Genomic DNA, 19395 nt, shown 5'->3' on the forward strand with positions numbered 1-19395 from the left:
AGGTGTGATGGCCGTATAACAGTCTGCTAGGTGCTCAGATCTCTCTCTCTCCCTGGGGAAAAGAGCTAAGGCCAAGTGTCTGTGAGAGCCCTGCACTAACACTGCATCAGGTTGTATGGACTGTGCTATATTGTGTTTTGTTGGTGCCAGGTACTAGGCCTGCACTGAGTTAGCCAGGAGCATTTATGTTTAGTTAGAGCCGGACAGGCAGAGGCTTTTATTTTGCTGTTTTATTTTGTTTTGCTACAACCTGAGAAATAAAACTGTCTGCGGTCAGTTATACCAAACCTTTGTGTGGACTGACTCCTGCCAGAGTGCCTGTCTACCCCAGGAGACCCTTTCCTGCTACCTAATCTCTTACAATTGGTGGAGGAGGCTTTAGGCAGAAAAAAATCTGGCAGAAGAGAGCACTGTGTAAAATTTAAAGGGCCAGTGTTCTTTTGATGGAGGACATGATCAAGGCTTTGTTACATGCTGTTGCAGCACAACAGGGGGCTACCAAAGTGCAAGCGGAGGCTACTAGAGTGCAAAAGGTGGCTCTAGAGGAGACTAACCGCAGACTGACTGCACAGCTGGAGCTTGCACAGGAGGAGCAGAGGCAAGACTGGGATGCTTTAAAACAAGTTGTGCAGCAACTATCCAGTGTGGCTGGAAGGTCCGCAGGTGTAACAGATGCCAGTCCTACCTCCATAAGGGCCAGTCATTTTTTGCAAAAGATGACAGCAACTGATGATGGTGGAAGCCTACCTAACAACCTTTGAAAGAACTGCCGAGCGAGAAGGTTGGCCAAAAGACCAGTGGGCAGGACTGTTGGCACCTTTCCTTTCAGGTGAACCACAAAAGGCATACTTTAACCTTGATAATCAGGATGCCATGAACTATGACAAATTAAACTCCACGGTTGGGAGTTACCGTTTCTGTCCGTGCCCAGCGTGTGCATAACTGGGTGTACCATATGGACAAACCTCCCCGCTCTCAAATGCACGACCTCATCCATCTTACCAAGAAGTGGTTGCAGCCAGAGATCCTGACAGGCCCACAAATGGTGCAACGGATTGTAATGGACCAATATTTGCGGTCCCTGCCAGTCACCTTACGGAAGTGGGTAAGCCATGGGGATCCCAAAAGTGCTGATCAGCTGGTGGAGATGGTCGAGAGGTACACTGCAGCTGAGGAACTGATGAGTCTGCCACAGCGCCCCCTAGCCCTGCAGCAGAGAACTCCAGGCCTATCTGGTAAGACTGTTCTGAGGGTAAAGGGAACTGGCAGAGCTGATAGATTGGTGCCTACACATGTAGAGACTGAAAGTCAGGGACCTGAAGCCTGGCAAGCTGTGTCAGGAAGGTCGGTGACTTCTAAGAGACTCAATAAAGACTTTATAAGATGCTTTAGATGTGATATGCCAGGACATGTTGTTGCTAATTGCCCTATGACTTATGAACCTATGCAATGTGATGCTGCAGCAATAAACCGCCGTTTATCACTTTACGCTAGGCTAGCATGTGTTGCATCGCCTGGTGGGGATAGTGATAAACAAATGTGCATGATTACAGTAGAAGGTAAAAGGGTAAATGCCTTACTAGATTCAGGTAGTCTGGTCACTCTCCTCAAATCTGATTTGGTAAACGCAAGGAAAAGTCAGGTTGGAACCATTGATGTCATTTGCATACATGGGGATACCCATAGTTACCCGACTGCATTGGTTGATATACATACCCAGTGTGGTCCTGTTAAATTTGAGGTTGGGTTAGTGCCAATGCTGATGCATGATGTCATTATGGGGCGGGATTTCCCACAGTTCTGGGAGCTGTGGGAAAATAGTTTCATCTAATATGCCTGTATGTCATGAGCATAACTCCAGGTAACCCCAAAACGTTTCCTTTTTCTGTCATGTTGGGGAAGCAGAGGAAACTAGTTCTAATGATGGGGCTTCTACAGATCGGGGAGACCTGATGACAAATGACATGCCTGACTTGGATGTGAGGAGGGACCAGTTTGGGGCAGAGCAATTAAAAGATCTGACCTTAACTAGAGCCAGGGAAAATGTGAAGGTTATTGATGGGTCACTGGTTGAGCCAGGAACTAGTTTATCTTTTCCCCATATGGCTTTAAAAAATGATTTGTTGTATCAAGTAGTGAAAAAGGGAGACGATCTGGTGGAACAGTTAGTGGTCCCTAAAGCATATAGAAGAATGGTACTAGATCTTGCCCATGGTCACATTATGGGGGGACATTTGGGAATTGAAAAGACTACCGATAGAATCCTACAAAGATTCTTTTGGCCCGGAATACAGAGAGATGTGAAAAAATATTGGGATTCTTGTCCTGAATGCCAGCTTTCCGCTCCTATGGCACATTATCATAGTCCCCTGGTGCCACTACCCATTATTGAAGTGCCATTTAAGCGAATAGCAATGGAGCTGGTGGGGCCTATTATGAAATCTGCTAGGGGTCATCAGCACATATTGGTCATATTGGATTACGCTACTCGCTATCCCCTTACGTAATACCTCATCCAAGAATATAGCTAAAGAATTAGTACATGTATTTAGTCGAGTAGGAATACCAAAAGAGATCCTTACAGACCAAGGTACCCCCTTCATGTCAAGAGTCATGAAGGAATTGTGTAAGATGTTTAAGGTTAAACAGCTGCGTACTTCTGTCTACCACCCACAGACTGATGGGTTGGTAGAAAGATTTAATAAAACATTAAAAGCGGTGGTGGATAAAGATGGGAAAAACTGGGATTTTCTTCTCCCCTACCTTATGTTTGCAGTCCGTGAGGTCCCTCAGTCATCCACAGGGTATTCTCCTTTTGAATTGCTGTATGGTCGCCACCCCAGAGGGCTTCTGGATATAGCAAAAGAAACTTGGGAAGGAGAAGCTACCCCCTATAGAAGTGTTATAGAACACATTTCACAAATGCAAGATCGTATCGCAGCAGTAATGCCTATTGTAAAAGAGCATATGACCCAGGCCCAGGAGGCGCAACAAAGGGTATATAACCGCAATGCCCGGGTACGCACTTTTACACCAGGTGACAGGGTTCTTGTTTTTATACCAACTGTTGAAAGCAAGTTCCTGGCAAAGTGGCAAGGTCCTTATGAGGTGGTAGAAAAAGTAAGTGAGGTAAATTACAAGATTCGCCAGCCAGGAAAAAGGAAGCCTGAACAAGTGTATCATGTTAATCTCCTAAAACCCTGGAAAGACAGACATAGTCTTGTTGTAGAGACCTCTTCTCCACCAAAGCAGGTTTGCTTCAATATGTCTTTGTTACCAGAGGTAACAGTACCGGAATCTCTGGCCAATACACAAAAGTTAGAAGTGCAGGGTTTCCTAATAAAAAATAAGGACTTTTTCTCGGAACTTCCTGGCCGTACCACCCTTATTAAACACGACATTATAACTGAACCAGGTAAAGTAGTTAAGCTACGACCATACAGAATACCAGAGGCTAGGAGAGGGGTAGTGTCTGAGGAAGTTAAAAAAATGTTAGCCCTTGGTGTTATTGAGGAATCCCATAGTCAATGGTCCAGTCCAATAGTGCTGATTCCAAAGCCAGATAGTAGCTGGAGGTTTTGTAACGATTTCCGTAAGCTCAACACCATTTCTAAATTTGATGCTTACCCCATGCCAAGGGTCGATGAGCTTATCGACAGATTGGGAGGTGCCCGATATATTACAACCCTAGATTTAACTAAAGGGTATTGGCAGATACCACTTACTGATGAAGCCAAGGAAAAAACTGCATTTGCCACTCCTGATGGGTTGTTCCATTATGTTGTTTTACCGCTTGGTTTACATGGTGCCCCAACAACCGTTCAAAGAGTGATGGATCAAGTGTTAAGACCCCACCAGCGGTATGCAGCCGCATACCTTGATGACATAATCATCCAAAGTTCAGACTGGGAAAGCCATTTGCCCAGAGTACAGGCTGTAACTGACTCTCTGACCGAGGCAGGATTTACTGCAAATCCAAAAAAATGTGCAATTGGGTTGGAAGATGCCAAGTATCTGGGGTACACAATCGGTCGGGGTCTGGTAAAATCCCAAATTAATAAAATTTAAGCCATCCAAAGCTGGCCTCATCCAGCAAACCAGAAACAAGTTTGTGCTTTTTTAGGGATCATCGGCTACTATAGGCGGTTTATTCCTAATTTTGCCTCCCTTGCAGCCCCTTTGACAGACTTGACCAAAAGGAAAGACTCGGTCATGATTAAGTGGACACCAGAGGCTGAACAGTCATTTCTAACTCTTAAAAATATTTTGTGCGCTCAGCCGGTGCTGATCACGCCAGACTTTAAAAAAAGAATTTATTTTACAAACAGACGCCTCTGATGTTGGTCTTGGGGCGGTACTATCACAGGTACGAAATGGTGAAGAACATCCCGTACGATACTTAAGTAGGAAACTGAATGACCATGAGAAAAAATATGCAATTGTTGAGAAAGAGTGCCTTGCTATTAAATGGGCACTAGAGGTGCTCCGATATTATCTTATTGGTCGGCACTTTGAATTGGTCACAGATCATGCTCCGCTTAAGTGGATGTGTGAAAATAAAGAGAAAAATAGGAGGGTAACAAGATGGTTCTTAGCCCTACAGGAATATAGATTTACTGTAAAACACAGACCTGGAACTAAAATGGGAAATGCAGACGCTCTTTCTCGTGTTCACTGTTTTATGACCAGTTGTGTTCCAGCCACCAGACTGAAAGAGGAGGGGGGGAAATGTAACAGACAATGTGGAGAGGTTGTAGATGGAGTCTATATTTCCCCAAGTTTTATCAGAATGTATGCAGTAGGTCTGGTGTGCAGCCTGGTAATGGCGGCTGATGTCCAGGCCACAGCTAGACAGTCCGGGTCTTAGACCTCTGAGACAGAGTAATCAGGACTCAGGTGTGATGGCCATATAACAGTCTGCTAGGTGCTCAGATCTCTCTCTCTCCCTGGGGAAAAGAGCTAAGGCCAAGTGTCTGTGAGAGCCCTGCACTAACACTGCATCAGGTTGTATGGACTGTGCTATATTGTGTTTTGTTGGTGCCAGGTACTAGGCCTGCACTGAGTTAGCCAGGATCATTTATGTTTAGTTAGAGCCGGACAGGCATAGGGTTTTATTTTGCTGTTTTATTTTGTTTTGCTACAACCTGAGAAATAAAACTGGCTGCGGTCAGTTATACCGACTGACTCCTGCATGTGTCCCTGCCAGAGTGCCTGTCTACCCCAGGAGACCCTTTCCTGCTACCTAATCCCTTACAATATATATCTATATCATGCATTAATACATTTTTTTTCTAAACCAGACATCCCCTGTATATATTTTAAATTAACTGGTGCCAGAAGTCCTAGAAATTAATTAATTAAATAAATTATTAATTTATTAATTTACTTCTATTAAAAAAAAAATAAAAAAATAAAAAATCGCAATTCTTTCAGTACTTATCAGCTGCTGTATGTCCTGCAGGAAGTGATTCTTTCTAGTATTAGTATCTAGTCTTTCTTAGTATTCTTTCTAGTCTGACACAGTGCTCTCTGCTGCCAACTCTGTCCATGTCAGGAACTGTCCAAAGCAGCAGCAAATCCCCATAGAAAACCTCCCATTGAGGGTGTATAGATAGCTATATATAGTGACTGTGTGCATGAATGTTTTATGGACATTGCAGGTGGGTGTACATCCGCACATCTTCAGAAAGGGCACGGAGCGGGCGTAGTATAGCGGAAGCCCGGCATGACCGGGTTCAGCTGGGACTGGAGGCATAGGGGGAGAGGGAGTAGCTTGAGGGGAGAGAGGAGCAGGCAGATAGGAAAGGGTTAAGGGGGCAGTGAGTGGTTTGAAAAGGGGACAGGGGATTGGAGCAGGTCACTCACCGAGGGAGGAGCCGGAGTCCATAAAACACGGAAGACCACGTGGATCGACCAGCTTCAGCCCGCCCGCCCTAGGTAGCAATGTGGGTTGCAAAGGTGGGTTGGGTGAGGGTCTTTTTGTTTCTTTGTCATGACAGCCAGCATAGGGAGGTCTTACAGGACACCTCAAATTGGCCTGGACACATGGGGACCCATCATAGGGATGGCTTCCCCTTCTTTATAAAGTTTTATATGGTAATAGAAAGTTTAGTTAAGTTATGTGTTGTTCCTTTCGGGATAGGGCCCTGGGAACGGTGTGGTGTATAGGCAGTACCGTCTGACATATTGTCAGCTCCTGAGTCGGCGCGGCGCGGCTAGGGAAAATTGGTGCAGTGTTGGTACTGCCCTGTATGGTACCCTGTTAGACCTCCCTGGTTTTACAAAATACATAGTATTATTCTGGATAATATTCTTGATTATTTTGATATTGGTTGACATGTTATTTATTGTTATGTTTTAAGCACTTTAATAAAAGGCTGTTGTGGCCGTTCTTTTCCAACCCTAAAATGGAGTCGACTGAAGTTTGTGTGGTAAAGGTAAAGTGGGTGGGGGTGGGCGTTGGAGGGAAGGTTGTTAAAAGGGGGGGGGGGGGTGTACGTTTGGAGAAGTTAGCCAGAAGGAACTCCGAGTCATGTTGTTTTACGATGGCGCCTGCAGCTGGACCTCAGTGCATCTCTTTATGGGTCTTCTATGGAGATTTGCTGCTGCTCTGGACAATTTCTGACATGGACAGAGATGGCAGCAGAGAGCGCTGTGTAAGACTGGAGAGAATACACCACTTCCTGCAGGACATACAGCAGCTGATAAGTACTGGAAGACTGGAGATTTTTTAATAGAAGTAAATTACATATCTCTGGCACTTTGTGACACCAGTTGATTTGAAAGAAAAACATTTTGGCTGGAGTACCCCTTTAATCGCCCTGTCTCCGCCATTGATTTGTTTGCGCTCCTTCCTCACATACGGCACGTTCCCTCCAGGCTCTTATTTGTCGCGCACTCTCGGTACAAGCGTCTGGAGACAGGTAGCGGCAATGTAACTAATCTGATCATCACAATAATGAGAAGCAGAATTCTCCCTCTGTTTGTTTTTTCTTAAAGTGACGGCGCACTTTATTGTGCAGTGAGACAGGGCGGCCCCCGACCTCGCCGTGCGATATGTGATTAATGTGCACAATTTCATATGGGATTTAGGGGCTAATTCTTTTTTATTAATTTTTCGATCCTTTACACAATAGGAGCGGCAAACCAGAGAGCGCGGTGTCATAAATAATGCAGTGCTGGATTATCCCATAATTCCTAGTCGCCTCTGATTAGAATTTTAATATAAAGAACGTTTGCTATAAATTAGTAATTGTGTTGTTGGTTCTTGGGACGTCGATGTGAAACATTGCCGTGGTTTGCTCTGTGAGTCCCACAAAAAAAAAAAAAAAGTAGACTAAATAGGTTTAAGGTCCTAAGAAAAAGATCTGTTTTTAAATGAATTGGTGTCAAAAAGTTATATAGATATGTAAATTACTTCTATTTAAAATCTCCAGTCTTCCAATACTTATCAGCTGCTGTATGTCCTACAGGAAGTGGTGTATTCTCTCCAGTCTGACACAGTGCTCTCTGCTGCCACCTCTGTCCATGTCAGGAACTGTACAGCGTAGTAGCAAATCCCTTTAGAAAACCCCTCCTGCTCATGGACAGAGGTGGCAGCAGAGAGCACTGTGTTAGCCTGGAGAGAATACACCACTTCTTGCTGGACATGCAGCAGCTGATAAGTACTGGACTGCAATTTTTTTATTTTTTTATAGAAGTCTATTAAACTCTGAATATGTTGGTTCTTTATTAAATTAATTATTGTTTGCACATTAGTCTTATTTCCTCAGTCTTCTCTCCTGCAGATTATGCTGCTGACCGACCCAGAGATAGAGAGCAGCCTCATGATCAGCTCGGATGAGGGCGCCACCTATCAGAAATACAGACTCAACTTCTACATCCAGAGCCTGCTGTTTCATCCCAAGCAAGAGGACTGGATCCTGGCCTACAGCCAAGACCAGAAGGTAAAGGAGTCCGGTGCTGGAGGAAAGAAGCCTTCAGGTTGTGGGCAGCAAAGTTAAAGGAGCACAGTTCCCAGCAGCACAGAGTATTACAGGAGAGGGTGGGCTGTTATTGTAAAATTACATAGTTTCCAGAGACGCAGAGTATTTCAGGAGAGGATCTGACCCTCAGTAATTTGTCCATTCTTGTGAAGACAGCGTTACATGTGACAGGGAGAGAGTCATGATGTCGGGTGGGGATGATTTACTTAGTGGAAGGTACAGGGCCCTCAGCAGCACAGAGTATTTTAGGAGAGGAGCTGATGCTCAGGAAGGCAGGGCTGCATGTGACAGTGAAAGAGTCAACATGTGGGGAGTCAAGATGTGAGTCACTCAGTGGAAGGATCAGTGTCCCCAGCAGCACAGAGTATTTCAGGAGAGGAGTGTACTGATTTCCAGTGACCTGTTTATTTACAGTATGTGATGATGTTAGTGACAACAGGGCTGCATGTGACATCGGCAGAGTTGTGATGTGAAGAGGGGATGAGTGTGGAAGGTCTGGGTTTCCCACAGCAGCACAGAGTATTACAGGAGAGGAGTATTCTGATTCTTTGTTCATTGCGTCCATTCATGCAATGATAGAACAGATCGTCCTCTGACTATGAAATGGCAACAAGAAGGTGGCAGCCTAACATTTGCACATTACAAAGAGTTTTATTCCGGAGGATCTTTTACTTTTCTTCTTTAAATGTACAACCCATTGACTTGACTAGGCAAGGTGTAATACTTCATTTACCCACTGGTGGCGCTGCAGGGCAATTCCACTGATCACCTCTGATCACTGTGGACAGCAGGATATCATCTAATCAACTAACCCTTGGGAGACCTTTCTAAATAACAAGGCATTGCCTAATGTGGACAGCCCCTTTAAGGAGCACTTATTTGTCTCTGTTTTCAGACTACAGGGTTACCATGTCCTCTGCTCTGCCCCCTTGTCCTCCATGGCTTCCTATAACCAATCTCTTATATTTTACTCCTCCAGTTATACAGCTCATCGGAGTTTGGAAGACGCTGGCTGCTTCTAAGTGAATCGGTGGCACCAAATCGATTTTATTGGTAAGACTTCAGTGATTATCTGATTATCTGTGATGGACGATGTGATCCGTACCGACCTGACTGTTCAACATGAAGTCTGGTTTATTCTGTTTCAGATCACATAGGCATCTCATTATACATTATAGATTTGGATCTTACTCAATACATATCTCGTGGGGCTCGAAACTGATCTCACACCCTCCATTCTCAGATGACAACCCTGCGTGATGATAGCGTTCTCCTCCACTCATGGTCATTCCTCTTATTTCTCTATTCTGCATAGAGTGAGTCTACAAGGGTCCTGAGTGTAAAGGAATGGCCCCAAAGCAGTGGCTGCAGGGAAATTCAGATCTATGATGACATCATCTGGGTGGAAGTTTTTATTATGCCTAACTATCTGGACCAAAATCGTGTCATCATAGGCGTGAGGGTGGGAGGTAGCAGGCTTTAGGACATACTAGGACAGCATAAATAAGGGGGATCCAACACTTTTTTTTTTTATTATTTAAACATTTAAGTGCATGGAGTCCCCAATATTTTTCAAAAACAGCCAGATTCAAACCAAGCAGTAACAGCCTGACCTTACCTAAGAAGCATTTATATTGGCACTCTAAAGCCTAGTAATGCCAGCCTGTTAACACCCCAGACAAAGACCGCTATTTTTTATAGTTTCCATCTGCCAGTACCTGGCTCTTCTCTGTACCCCCTGACGGTGGGTACTGGGGTAATAAAAGGGTGGTTAGTATTATCCATTAGATAGATTATCGCTCAGCTCCGTCATAGTAATGGTTGTCCTCTATCAGACGACTTTCACTTCTAAGCCACATAAAAAAAAAAAAAATAAATAAATAATACCTCCTTGTTAACCCTTATAAAATTAAATAAAAAAACCTTCTTCCTTTGTCTTCTTTCTGCAGCAGTCCAGGTCTTATTCCTGTAAAAAGTGTTTAAAGAAGTTAATTAGAATAAGACCAAAAGATAAATAAAAACCATAGCTACCTCTCTGTTTACTGCCACAGGGTTTCCTGGTCAGAAGCAGAAAGTTACTGCCCCTGTTATAGTTTACAGAGGATTATAGACATTTCACAAACTAATAGCACAATGTGTTTCACACCAAATGTAACATGCTAGTGTTGATGCGACTCTGTACCCACAATCTGACCCCCCAAACCACTTGTACCTTCAGATAGCTGCTTTTAATCCAAGATCTGTCTTGGGGTCCGTTCGCAGGGGATACAGTTATTGTCATAAAAACAACTTTTAATCCTGCAGCGCTGTGTCTAATGGCCAGGGATTACATTTGTATATGCATTAGGCTGGCACAACCTCTATGTCCTTCCTCCCTTATCCTACTCGGCCATTTTCTTTTTGGTTTGTTTTTACCTGGTCAAGCATTGTTTTATTATTGCTCAAAATTACGTCCGTATTTAGCTTTTATTTTGAAGATAACCTGAATTGGCGAACACTGCAGTGCCCTGCACCATCGCTACCTATAGGATTGGGATGAAGGGTTGAGCAGATCATAATAATGAATCCAAAGATCTCCTCCTGAACAATAAGTAGTCCTCTCCATTATTTGCATGACCCCATTAGTCCTGGATATTCATGAGAAGCAGAAAACTCCGCCCACCAGCTGCTGATTGGTAGTTATCTATCCATGCTGTGTATAGGCAGTCAGCTGTCAATCAGCAGCTGGAGGGCGGGGGAGAGGTGCAGCATGAAGCCTATTCACCTGCATATTAGGAGAACGGCTGAACAAAATGAAGTAATACACCAATCTGTTCAACAATTCTGTCACTAGTTTGTGCTGCCCTTATTTAAGGTGGAATAAACTTAGATTCCCTTTAAAGATAGCCCATGAGTTTTATAAGACTAATTCCTTGGCTAATGGCGAATTCCTTTAATAACCAAACATTTCATGAACTAATTGTACTTGGCTTCTCGCATAAGTTTGTGATTTCCCAATATCACGTAGTAATAAATATGGGGTAACTATGCCTAAATTTCCCCAGACTCCTCAAGCCTAACGTATGGTTTAATCGGATCTGCAGGGCTACGTCTGATTATGTGACTTTAGGGGATCCATCTACTGATTATACAAGCTTTTTAGATTATTAATCCAATATAAAAGCTGAAACGGCGGACTATTCATGTAATTTACTAGAACACAAGGCGCTAAAGATAAGCGGCGTGGGCAACGGCTAATGAATGTACATTGCTAGTCAATGTGAGTATTGTGCTGGAGAATAGGAACGCGCCTGTTACCAGCAGCCTATTGATTTACACGTATACATATATTGTACCCGGGAACAACATTGTTGAATGTTCTTGTTGTCAGGGATCGCTTTAAATGGAGAAAGTTTTTAAAAGCCAACAAAGGTTTCTCCCACGCGTTTGTGCGCGAGATTGTAATTATGGAAATATTGCATGAGAAATGAAAGGCGTCGACTCTTTCTATACAGAAATGTAAATGTTCTGTCAAAAAAAAAATAATAATGAGTTTGCCACCCGTATTGGTTTTAATTGGGCTGCACCTAGAAGGGCGAGAGAATATCGATGTGACGCAACTCTTTGAACGTTGAGGGATCGGGAAACGTTTGATTTCTGTAATCCGGGCAAAGTTTCTACAAGGTCTACCATTGATCTGTGATTACGGTATTGGATTTCCACGTAGAGGTCATCGCTAGAACTGTTGCTCGAAAGCTTCTCAGGAAAAGATCAATTCAAGAGTGTTCGACCTGAATTAGGATATAGTGGGAAAGAGATGTAGCAGAGCTGACGTTGTAGTTTAGTACACTGGGACTGTGCTTATTCTTGCATCCATCTACCGAATGATGGTGCTGCCTACATGCTTATAGCCGCCAGACATATCTTAAAGGACAACTCCAGTAATTTTGTCTGTGGAAGTTTTTATATACTCACCTGCTGCCGCTGTGCTGCCGACCAGCCTTTCTTTCTGTTTTCCTCTGTTGCGAGCGCACAAGTGATGTCACCAACAAAATGAGTGATTGACTGATCTGGGAGCCATAAGCTTCCGGCCCTGACAAAGACAGAGCTGCATTTAACTGTATGCTCTTCCGATCAGGAGCACATATGGTCAGGCCAGTGTCAGCACCCGATGTCACCGGTCTGGGATTTGTTTTTAGAATTTTTAGAATTATAGAGAAATCTGGAAGGTAGCCATGCTCAATAAAATGCTATAGGTCAGTATAAGTATGAAGGGGGCACTACAATGGGCACATGCTCGACAACATTGTATCCACAGGGCTTCATTTTGTAGACCAAAATAATTATAAAATTTACAGCACTCCCCCATCTTGGTCTTAACACAAAGTTCCATTCACTGGCATACTGCAAACAGAGAGGCCACTGCCTTGTGCCAACATATCATCATGATGTGGTATGCATCAGGTACCGGGCACCATCAGAACAGTGGCCTACCCCAACAAAGGGGAACCCCACCTTCTTGTAGATTCGGGTACATTTAACTCACCTTAGTGTCAACTCTCACACCTCGAGATGAGTTTCCAGTCCATCTTCCAGTTTGCCGCACCTTTACGGCTCCTCCAATGACTGACACTGTTCCTGACGTCAGCTCCTCATGTGTTCCAGAAAGGTGGGACTGAGAGGGTGCAGCATGACTACACGTGGGGGAGCCGGTGTCCCCTCTGGAACCCAATCTCGGAGTGATCCCTTATTGAGGCCACATACACTGTAGGCCTGGATGGGAGTTATAAAAACAGATATGCATAGATACAGTATGCAGGGCAGCAACCAGTGGAGAATGGGGTGACCAGAGGCCCAGTAGGTATCACTAAAACAATGTCAATAGTAGTTTCCAATTCAGTGGATCCATTAGGTTTCCCCTATTATCCTAGGCCGTTACTAGTGAGAAGAAGGCTGCACAGCTGGTGGTAGTGATGGGGGATGCCCTCTGTGGTGTTTGGGGTTTAAGGATGAGGTGAGAAATGCTGGTCGACCAAAATCAGTCTTTCTTCCACCAAGATGGGATGAGGTTAAAGTCTCACAGGGATAGAGCCTACAGTACTCCTCCTCACCGGGCACAATTCTAAGTAGAAGAAAGGCTGGAACAGGGCAAAAATTCTTTCTTCTCTCCAGAAAAATAAAAGAAAGAGTGGAAAAAATGATAGAACAGTATAAATATATAACACTATGAAATATGGCATTACCCAACCACAAGTCCTGCAGGAGTCTCAGTATGACACACAGATAGATTTCCCTAGGGAATTGATCAAATCTCTGACCCCTTACAGAGAAATGATGGAATGAACGCTATCATTTCCCCCTGCGACATAGAATTTGCTTCCTGTCCGCCTTCGCCACCTCTCTGCTCCCCATTCCGCTCGTTTCCCCGGCTACACGCCTCCCGATCCCCCCGGCCTGTCCACTCCGCTCCTCGTAAACCCCCACGCCGTACGCCTGCCGGGAGTTGTGCTGCTCCATTCCCCGGACGCCTCCAGTCCTGTCCGCCCCACCCTGCACCTCCTGCTCCCCTGGTGCGTCCGCTCTGCTCCCCGTCCGTCCCGGTCCTGTCCACCCCACCACCATATGCCTGCCGGGGAGGTGTGCTACTCTGCTCCCCCGTCCTTCCCGCCACCATATGTCTGCCAGGGAGGTGTGCCACTCTGTTCCCCCGTCTGCCTCCGCCACCATGCCTGCTGGGAGTTTCCATCCGACCCCGCCGCCATATGCCTGCTGGGAGGTGTGCCGCTTTGCTCCCCATCCGCCCCTGCCTCCATATGCTTACCGGGAGGTATGCCGCTTTGCTCCCCATCTGCCTCCGCCGCCCAAACATAGAGCCGTGGCACTCCTCGATCGTTCGTTTCGCCATTTACCTGAAAGGGATCAGTGATTTGATCAAATCCCTAGGAAAATGATGGAACGGCGCGGTCATTTTATCATTTCCCGGGATGTGATCAAAACCCTGGACTCTATAGTTTCACTGCAACATATATAAGGCTGAATATTCTCCCACAGAATCACTTTATTCTTAATCTATACCAGCCACAAAGAAAATCTCAGCTCTGCTATATCCTTTATGAGCCTATAAATCTGCTGACTGCGACATTTGTGCTGAGAAGCCATCGGACCATCCGTCTACAGTAAAAAACCTATGATGGAGCTTCTAGAACTTTCCTAGTAGAGGAGCTCTCTCCCATGTAAGTTGTGCAGCAGTCCCCGGAGCTCGGTTCTCGCCTCTCCGTCCTGTCAGTTCCCGTTATTTGTAGGAAGGTTCCGTTACCCCGAGCTGCTCCGTATACATTATAATAGAGGAGCGCAGCTTCTAACTGGAACGTTCAGCGGAATAATCTCGTTCGGCGCAGAAGATTTATGGTCGCAGATTCGCACCAATGCAGATATTTGCAGAAGATAAATCCCTCAATACAAATAGCAGCTATAATTGAATTACCAAGCCATTATCATGTGCGGAGTGGGGAGACGTTATGGCGGGATTTTGACAAGATAATGTTTGCTAAAGTATTTCTGCTCATCCAGTCATTCCGCCGTAGGTAACTAGCAAAACATCTTCTCATTCTGCTTATTTTTATGGGATATTACCTCTGTAGATAGTGTCAGGGAGTTACTAAATGATGGCGGCGGCTACAGACCTGGCTTCTTTCTTTAGGATGATTCCTGGATAATGGCTGAAGTAGGAAGGAAACTTTAAAGTGGTTTAAACATGGCTGCCACTGCTGTAAAAACAGCTTCCTTCTTGACCATGGACTGTAAATTGGGGACGAACTGCAATACCAGACATGGCCTCATGAACCGGAGTGGCGCTGTTTGTAGGGACAATTTTTTTGTAACAAACACTAATCACTAAACACTAAACTAAACACTAACACTAAACAAACACTAAGGGGTTGTTTACCAACTTTTTTATTTATTTCAAATCAAGTGCCAAAGATTTGTAATTTACTTCTATTAAAAAAAATGTCAAATCTTCCAGTACTTATCAGCTGCTGTATGTCCTGCAGGAAGTGATGTATTGTTTCCAGTCTGACACAGTGCTCTCTGCTGCCACCTCTGTCCATGTCAGGAACTGTCAAGAGCAGCACCAAATGCCCATAGAAAACATCTCTCGCTCTCCAGACTGGAGAGAATACACCACTTTCTGCAGGATATACAGCAGCTGATAAGTACTGAAAGACTGGAGATTTTTTTTTATAGAAGTAAATTACAAATCTCTGGCACTTTCTGGCACCAGTTGATCTAAAAGATTTTTTTTTTGTGAACAACCCCTTTATGATGGTGCAAATATACTAAGACCTAGACACCACTCTATGAAGATTACTATGGGATCTTCTCCAAGCCAATAGGCAGTGTCTTACTATGACTACTGCAGTGTAGTCCAACCACCAGGTGCTTCCTTACTGAGAGTACCCCATTACCATCAGAAATCTCCTTGGATTACCCAACTGCAAGCCTACTATCCAGTACTTCCATACTGAGACTAACGCATTGTATAAGGACCAACAGCACAATGCTGCCATCTTGAAAGCTGCAGTATTATATCAAGTTTTTCCAATGTGAAGGTGGTGGTGCTCATGTAGGAAGACTAGATTTGACTCTGAAGTCGATTTACAATGTCTCTTCTGGTTCAATAACAATCAGGAACGTTCCCTGTGATTCACAGCTCAATGTGCTCTCCATGGTACTGAACACAAAGCAATTCTGTGTTGATAACCTTTGACCCGCAAGACATATTAATCTCTCTGATTACAGAATAACATAGTTAAGAAGGTTTAAAAAAAATATAAGAATCCATCAAGTTCAACCTACAAGCCTTCTGTGTTGATCCAGAGAAAGACAATCCGATGGGAAGAGATTGATCTCTCTGATTGCAACATTTGATTTCTGAGACAATTCTGATCTTTTCTGATCTGCTACCTGACCTCCTTCCTATTAGAAAAATTTGGCTTTTATCGACTTCCTGACCATTTCTGGTGGCAGTGAACCAGGCCGAAGGATCTCAAGATTGCTGCAGACCCCATTGGTGGGTTACACCTATCAGACCTTTAAAGTGTCACTGTCGTTATTTATTTTATTTTTTTTGCAGAAATCAATAGTACAGGTGATTTTAAGAAACTTTGTAATTGGGTTTATTAGCCGAAAAAAACATTTTTATCATGTCTTCACTGTTCTCTATGGAGAAGGGAGGGGTAGAGGGACATGAGGCACCACAACAGGACAACAAAAAGTTAATTTACAGCTACGTACCGGCTTTCAGTGGCTCCCAGCTGTGTAATCCTTTGTTCTCTTTCTGCTGCCGACTTATCTCCCTCCTCCACACTTCCCTCTCCATAGCACAGACAGGATCGGACTGATGGAAAAGAGTCGAGATTTCCTGATAATGAGCAGTGGATGAGAGATAAAAGGAGGGGGGGGGGGGGCGGGGAAAGGCTTTTTGAATGCAGATAATGGCAGATTTGCCTAATAAACCCAATTATAAAGTATCTTAAAATCGCCTGGACTGTTGATTTCTGCAAAAAAAATAAAAAAATGAAACGACAGTGACACTTTAAGAAGCTTGTAAGTTCTTAGGGATGATGTGACTGCAATCTGTGTACTCTGCTACAGCCTTCGTCATTGATATCTGAATAATGGTAATTAGTATTCTAGATGAGTCCATGGGCCTGTATGCGGTACATAAGCAGAACGCCCTCCAGCCGGCCCCGTCACACTTCCAGCCTCTCCCCATTATAAATCACTTAGAAACACTTTGCGTCTTTATAGAAACTAAACGTCACATCGCAAAAACACAGAGAATTCTTTACACTTAAGTAAATTTCTTTCTGCCGGCTTAGTATTTGGTTGTGATTTTTGTTCTCCCTCCCCGCCCTGCCCCCGTTCTCTAAGAACCTGTTGTTCTATTTGAATATTCGGGTACTTAGTGCAGCAATCAAACACCAATCTGTTCCTCTCGCAGCCATTTTCTCAGTGGGAGACACTTGTTCTTAGCAAAGTGCGCACTCCGCAACCGCCGAGATAATAGCAAATGTCTTATTAATGGCACATGTTACACTGTGCACCTCCCACCATCCGGACCCCCAAACCTCTTCTCTCTCTTCAGCTTCAGAGAATTCGCAGGAATGATGGGATCCTTTGTGTCGCTGTCCACGGTGCTGAAATGGATTCGTAAACTGATTAGCAGAGAGATGCAAAGCACTGTGCACTTACTGTTGTATACAGGGTATTCTGAGACTTGTAGTGCTGCAGGATGTACCATAGCTGATTTCATGGTGAATGTTAAAGGGTATTCCAAAGATTTTTATTCATTTATTCATTTTTTTTTTTTTTATTTTATTGTGTCCAAATCAACTGGTGTCATAAAGTTATACAGATTTGTATGTTACTTCTATTTAAAAATCTCCAGTCTTCCAGTACTTATCAGCTGCTGTATGTCCTGTAGGAAGTGGTATATTTTTTCCAGTGGTCTCTGCTGCCACCTCTGTCCATGTCAGGAACTGTCCAGAGCAAGAGAGGTTTTCTATGGGGATTTGCTGCTGCTTTGAACAGTTCCTGACATGGACAGAGGTGGCAGCAGAGAGCACTGTGTCACACTGGAGAGAAAACACAACTTCCTGCAGGACATACAGCAGCTGATAAGTAATGGAAGACTTGAGATCTTTAATTGGAAGTAAATTACAAATCTGTATAACTTTATAGCACCCCTTTAATCTTTATATCTATGATTGAAATCTTGAATTATAAGTCATAAGGATACTTGTGTCATTGTCCCTATGGCAACACTTCCTTTTCTCGGGTAGCAACATACCTTCATAGAAACATGAGGAAGTTTCATAGGAAAAGAAAGTGTTTGACTCTACACTGAACCCCAAGTCATTGAAGGCAGAGAGGGAATCATAGCTGCCAATGAGAATGTCCCCCAGAAGAGCTATTCTATGTTTTCTTAAAGGGAACCTGTCATCACTCTCATGCTCTCACTCTCAAGCAATTTGGGCAGTTTCTGGCAGCTTCTCTCCCACCCCACCAGCCTTGACTGCTGGATCTCTCCCTTTTTGGGTATAGAGTGAAATCTATCACCTGAGGCCAGTGGGGAGGATAGAAGCCGCCAGTGACCGTCCTGAGGACTTGTGGCTCCAGCAGCAGGAAAGTGAGGATAGATTCTCTTTAAGTAACTTTTATAAAATATCCTAAGAAGGTACAGGAAGAGTTACCCTATGACAAGACTTCCTGGTCTATGGCAGCTCATGAGAACACTAAGGGGGGGATTTACGAAAATTACGCCCGAGACGTACGCCAGGGATAAGGTGCAGATTTGCCCCTTCTCCCTGGCGTATGCCTCCCGTATGCCCGGCTCGAATGATGGGCGGGCTGGCGGAGCTTTGGGGGGGGGGGGGGGTGATAAGGTGGAGAGGAGGTGTGGCCTGCTCCCACGCCTCATTTATCATGATTTACACCTGCGAGCAGGCGCAAATCATGATGCAAATCTACACCTGCTGGAATCAGGTGTAGATTTTGGACGCCGGGTGCAGATTTGTGCCCCCCGCCGGCTGGATTCACTTGCCGGCTGGAGAAAAGGGGCGGGGCTTAATTAAGACCGACATACTTGTACGCCAGTCTTTGTAAATCCCCACCTGAGTGTCTAATCACGTCATTGCCAAGTTTGAGCTAGAATAATGAAAGCCAAGTTTTGATTGGTTGCTGTAAGACGCAGCGACTCAATGATAACGCATAGCGTTGGGACAGGAAGTATTGTCATGGGGATTTTAATTTAAGCAAATGGAGCTAAATTGTACTACCACACACAACCTGGGGGTATAGGTGGCGCTGTTTAAGCAAGAAAGTAGCTGTGCATTTTCTAGTCCTGGATAGCCCCTTTACAGCCAAGATGAGAGGTTGGCATAGCAGTGTTACTGGCACTTTATTACATATGATAAAGTGCCAATATATATATGGACTTAGTGTAGGGACCCATGTGTATCAGATACCGGCACGAGGTACATGGGGCAGTATGGCTTGATCAATTCATACACAAAATTCTGATGTGTTTTTTATTTAGCCAAGCGGCACTAGTATCAGCCATAGGTGTGATGTGCAGCACTCTGTTTCTTCCCTGAGCCACATTTTGTTTCTCTCTTTTCTCCGTGTTTTGCACTCCTCCTGGTGAGACCCACATGACCGCAATTAGCAGGAGACACCTGAGTGCACATGGTTTTAATCCCTCCTGTTTTTTTCCCATTCTGTTTGCTGCAGCTATGGTGAGCGCAATACCTTATCCAGACTTGTGCTGCTTGGGGGCGACCTTCTCCGCCGGCGGTGCTGGCCGGGTTCTGGTGTGGTGTTTTTGGGTCTGGTCCTGTGGCATGGGGGTCGCAGGGCCGTCCCATGG

The 19395-nt window shown here is 44.5% G+C and overlaps 1 protein-coding gene across 5 annotated transcripts in view; it reads left to right on the forward strand.

Moving 5' to 3' along the window:
- LOC138799057 (VPS10 domain-containing receptor SorCS1-like) overlaps positions 1-19395 on the forward strand; it is a 473569-nt gene that overhangs the window by 273866 nt on the left and 180308 nt on the right. For all 5 annotated transcript variants that reach the window (XM_069979808.1, XM_069979809.1, XM_069979810.1 and 2 more), the window contains exons 4-5: positions 7788-7946; positions 8965-9038. In XM_069979808.1, coding sequence (XP_069835909.1) covers positions 7788-7946; positions 8965-9038 — 233 coding nt within the window. The remainder of the gene's footprint in view (positions 1-7787; positions 7947-8964; positions 9039-19395) is intronic.

This window comes from Dendropsophus ebraccatus, chromosome 8 (assembly GCF_027789765.1).
Source record: "Dendropsophus ebraccatus isolate aDenEbr1 chromosome 8, aDenEbr1.pat, whole genome shotgun sequence".
Lineage (NCBI taxonomy): Eukaryota > Metazoa > Chordata > Amphibia > Anura > Hylidae > Dendropsophus > Dendropsophus ebraccatus.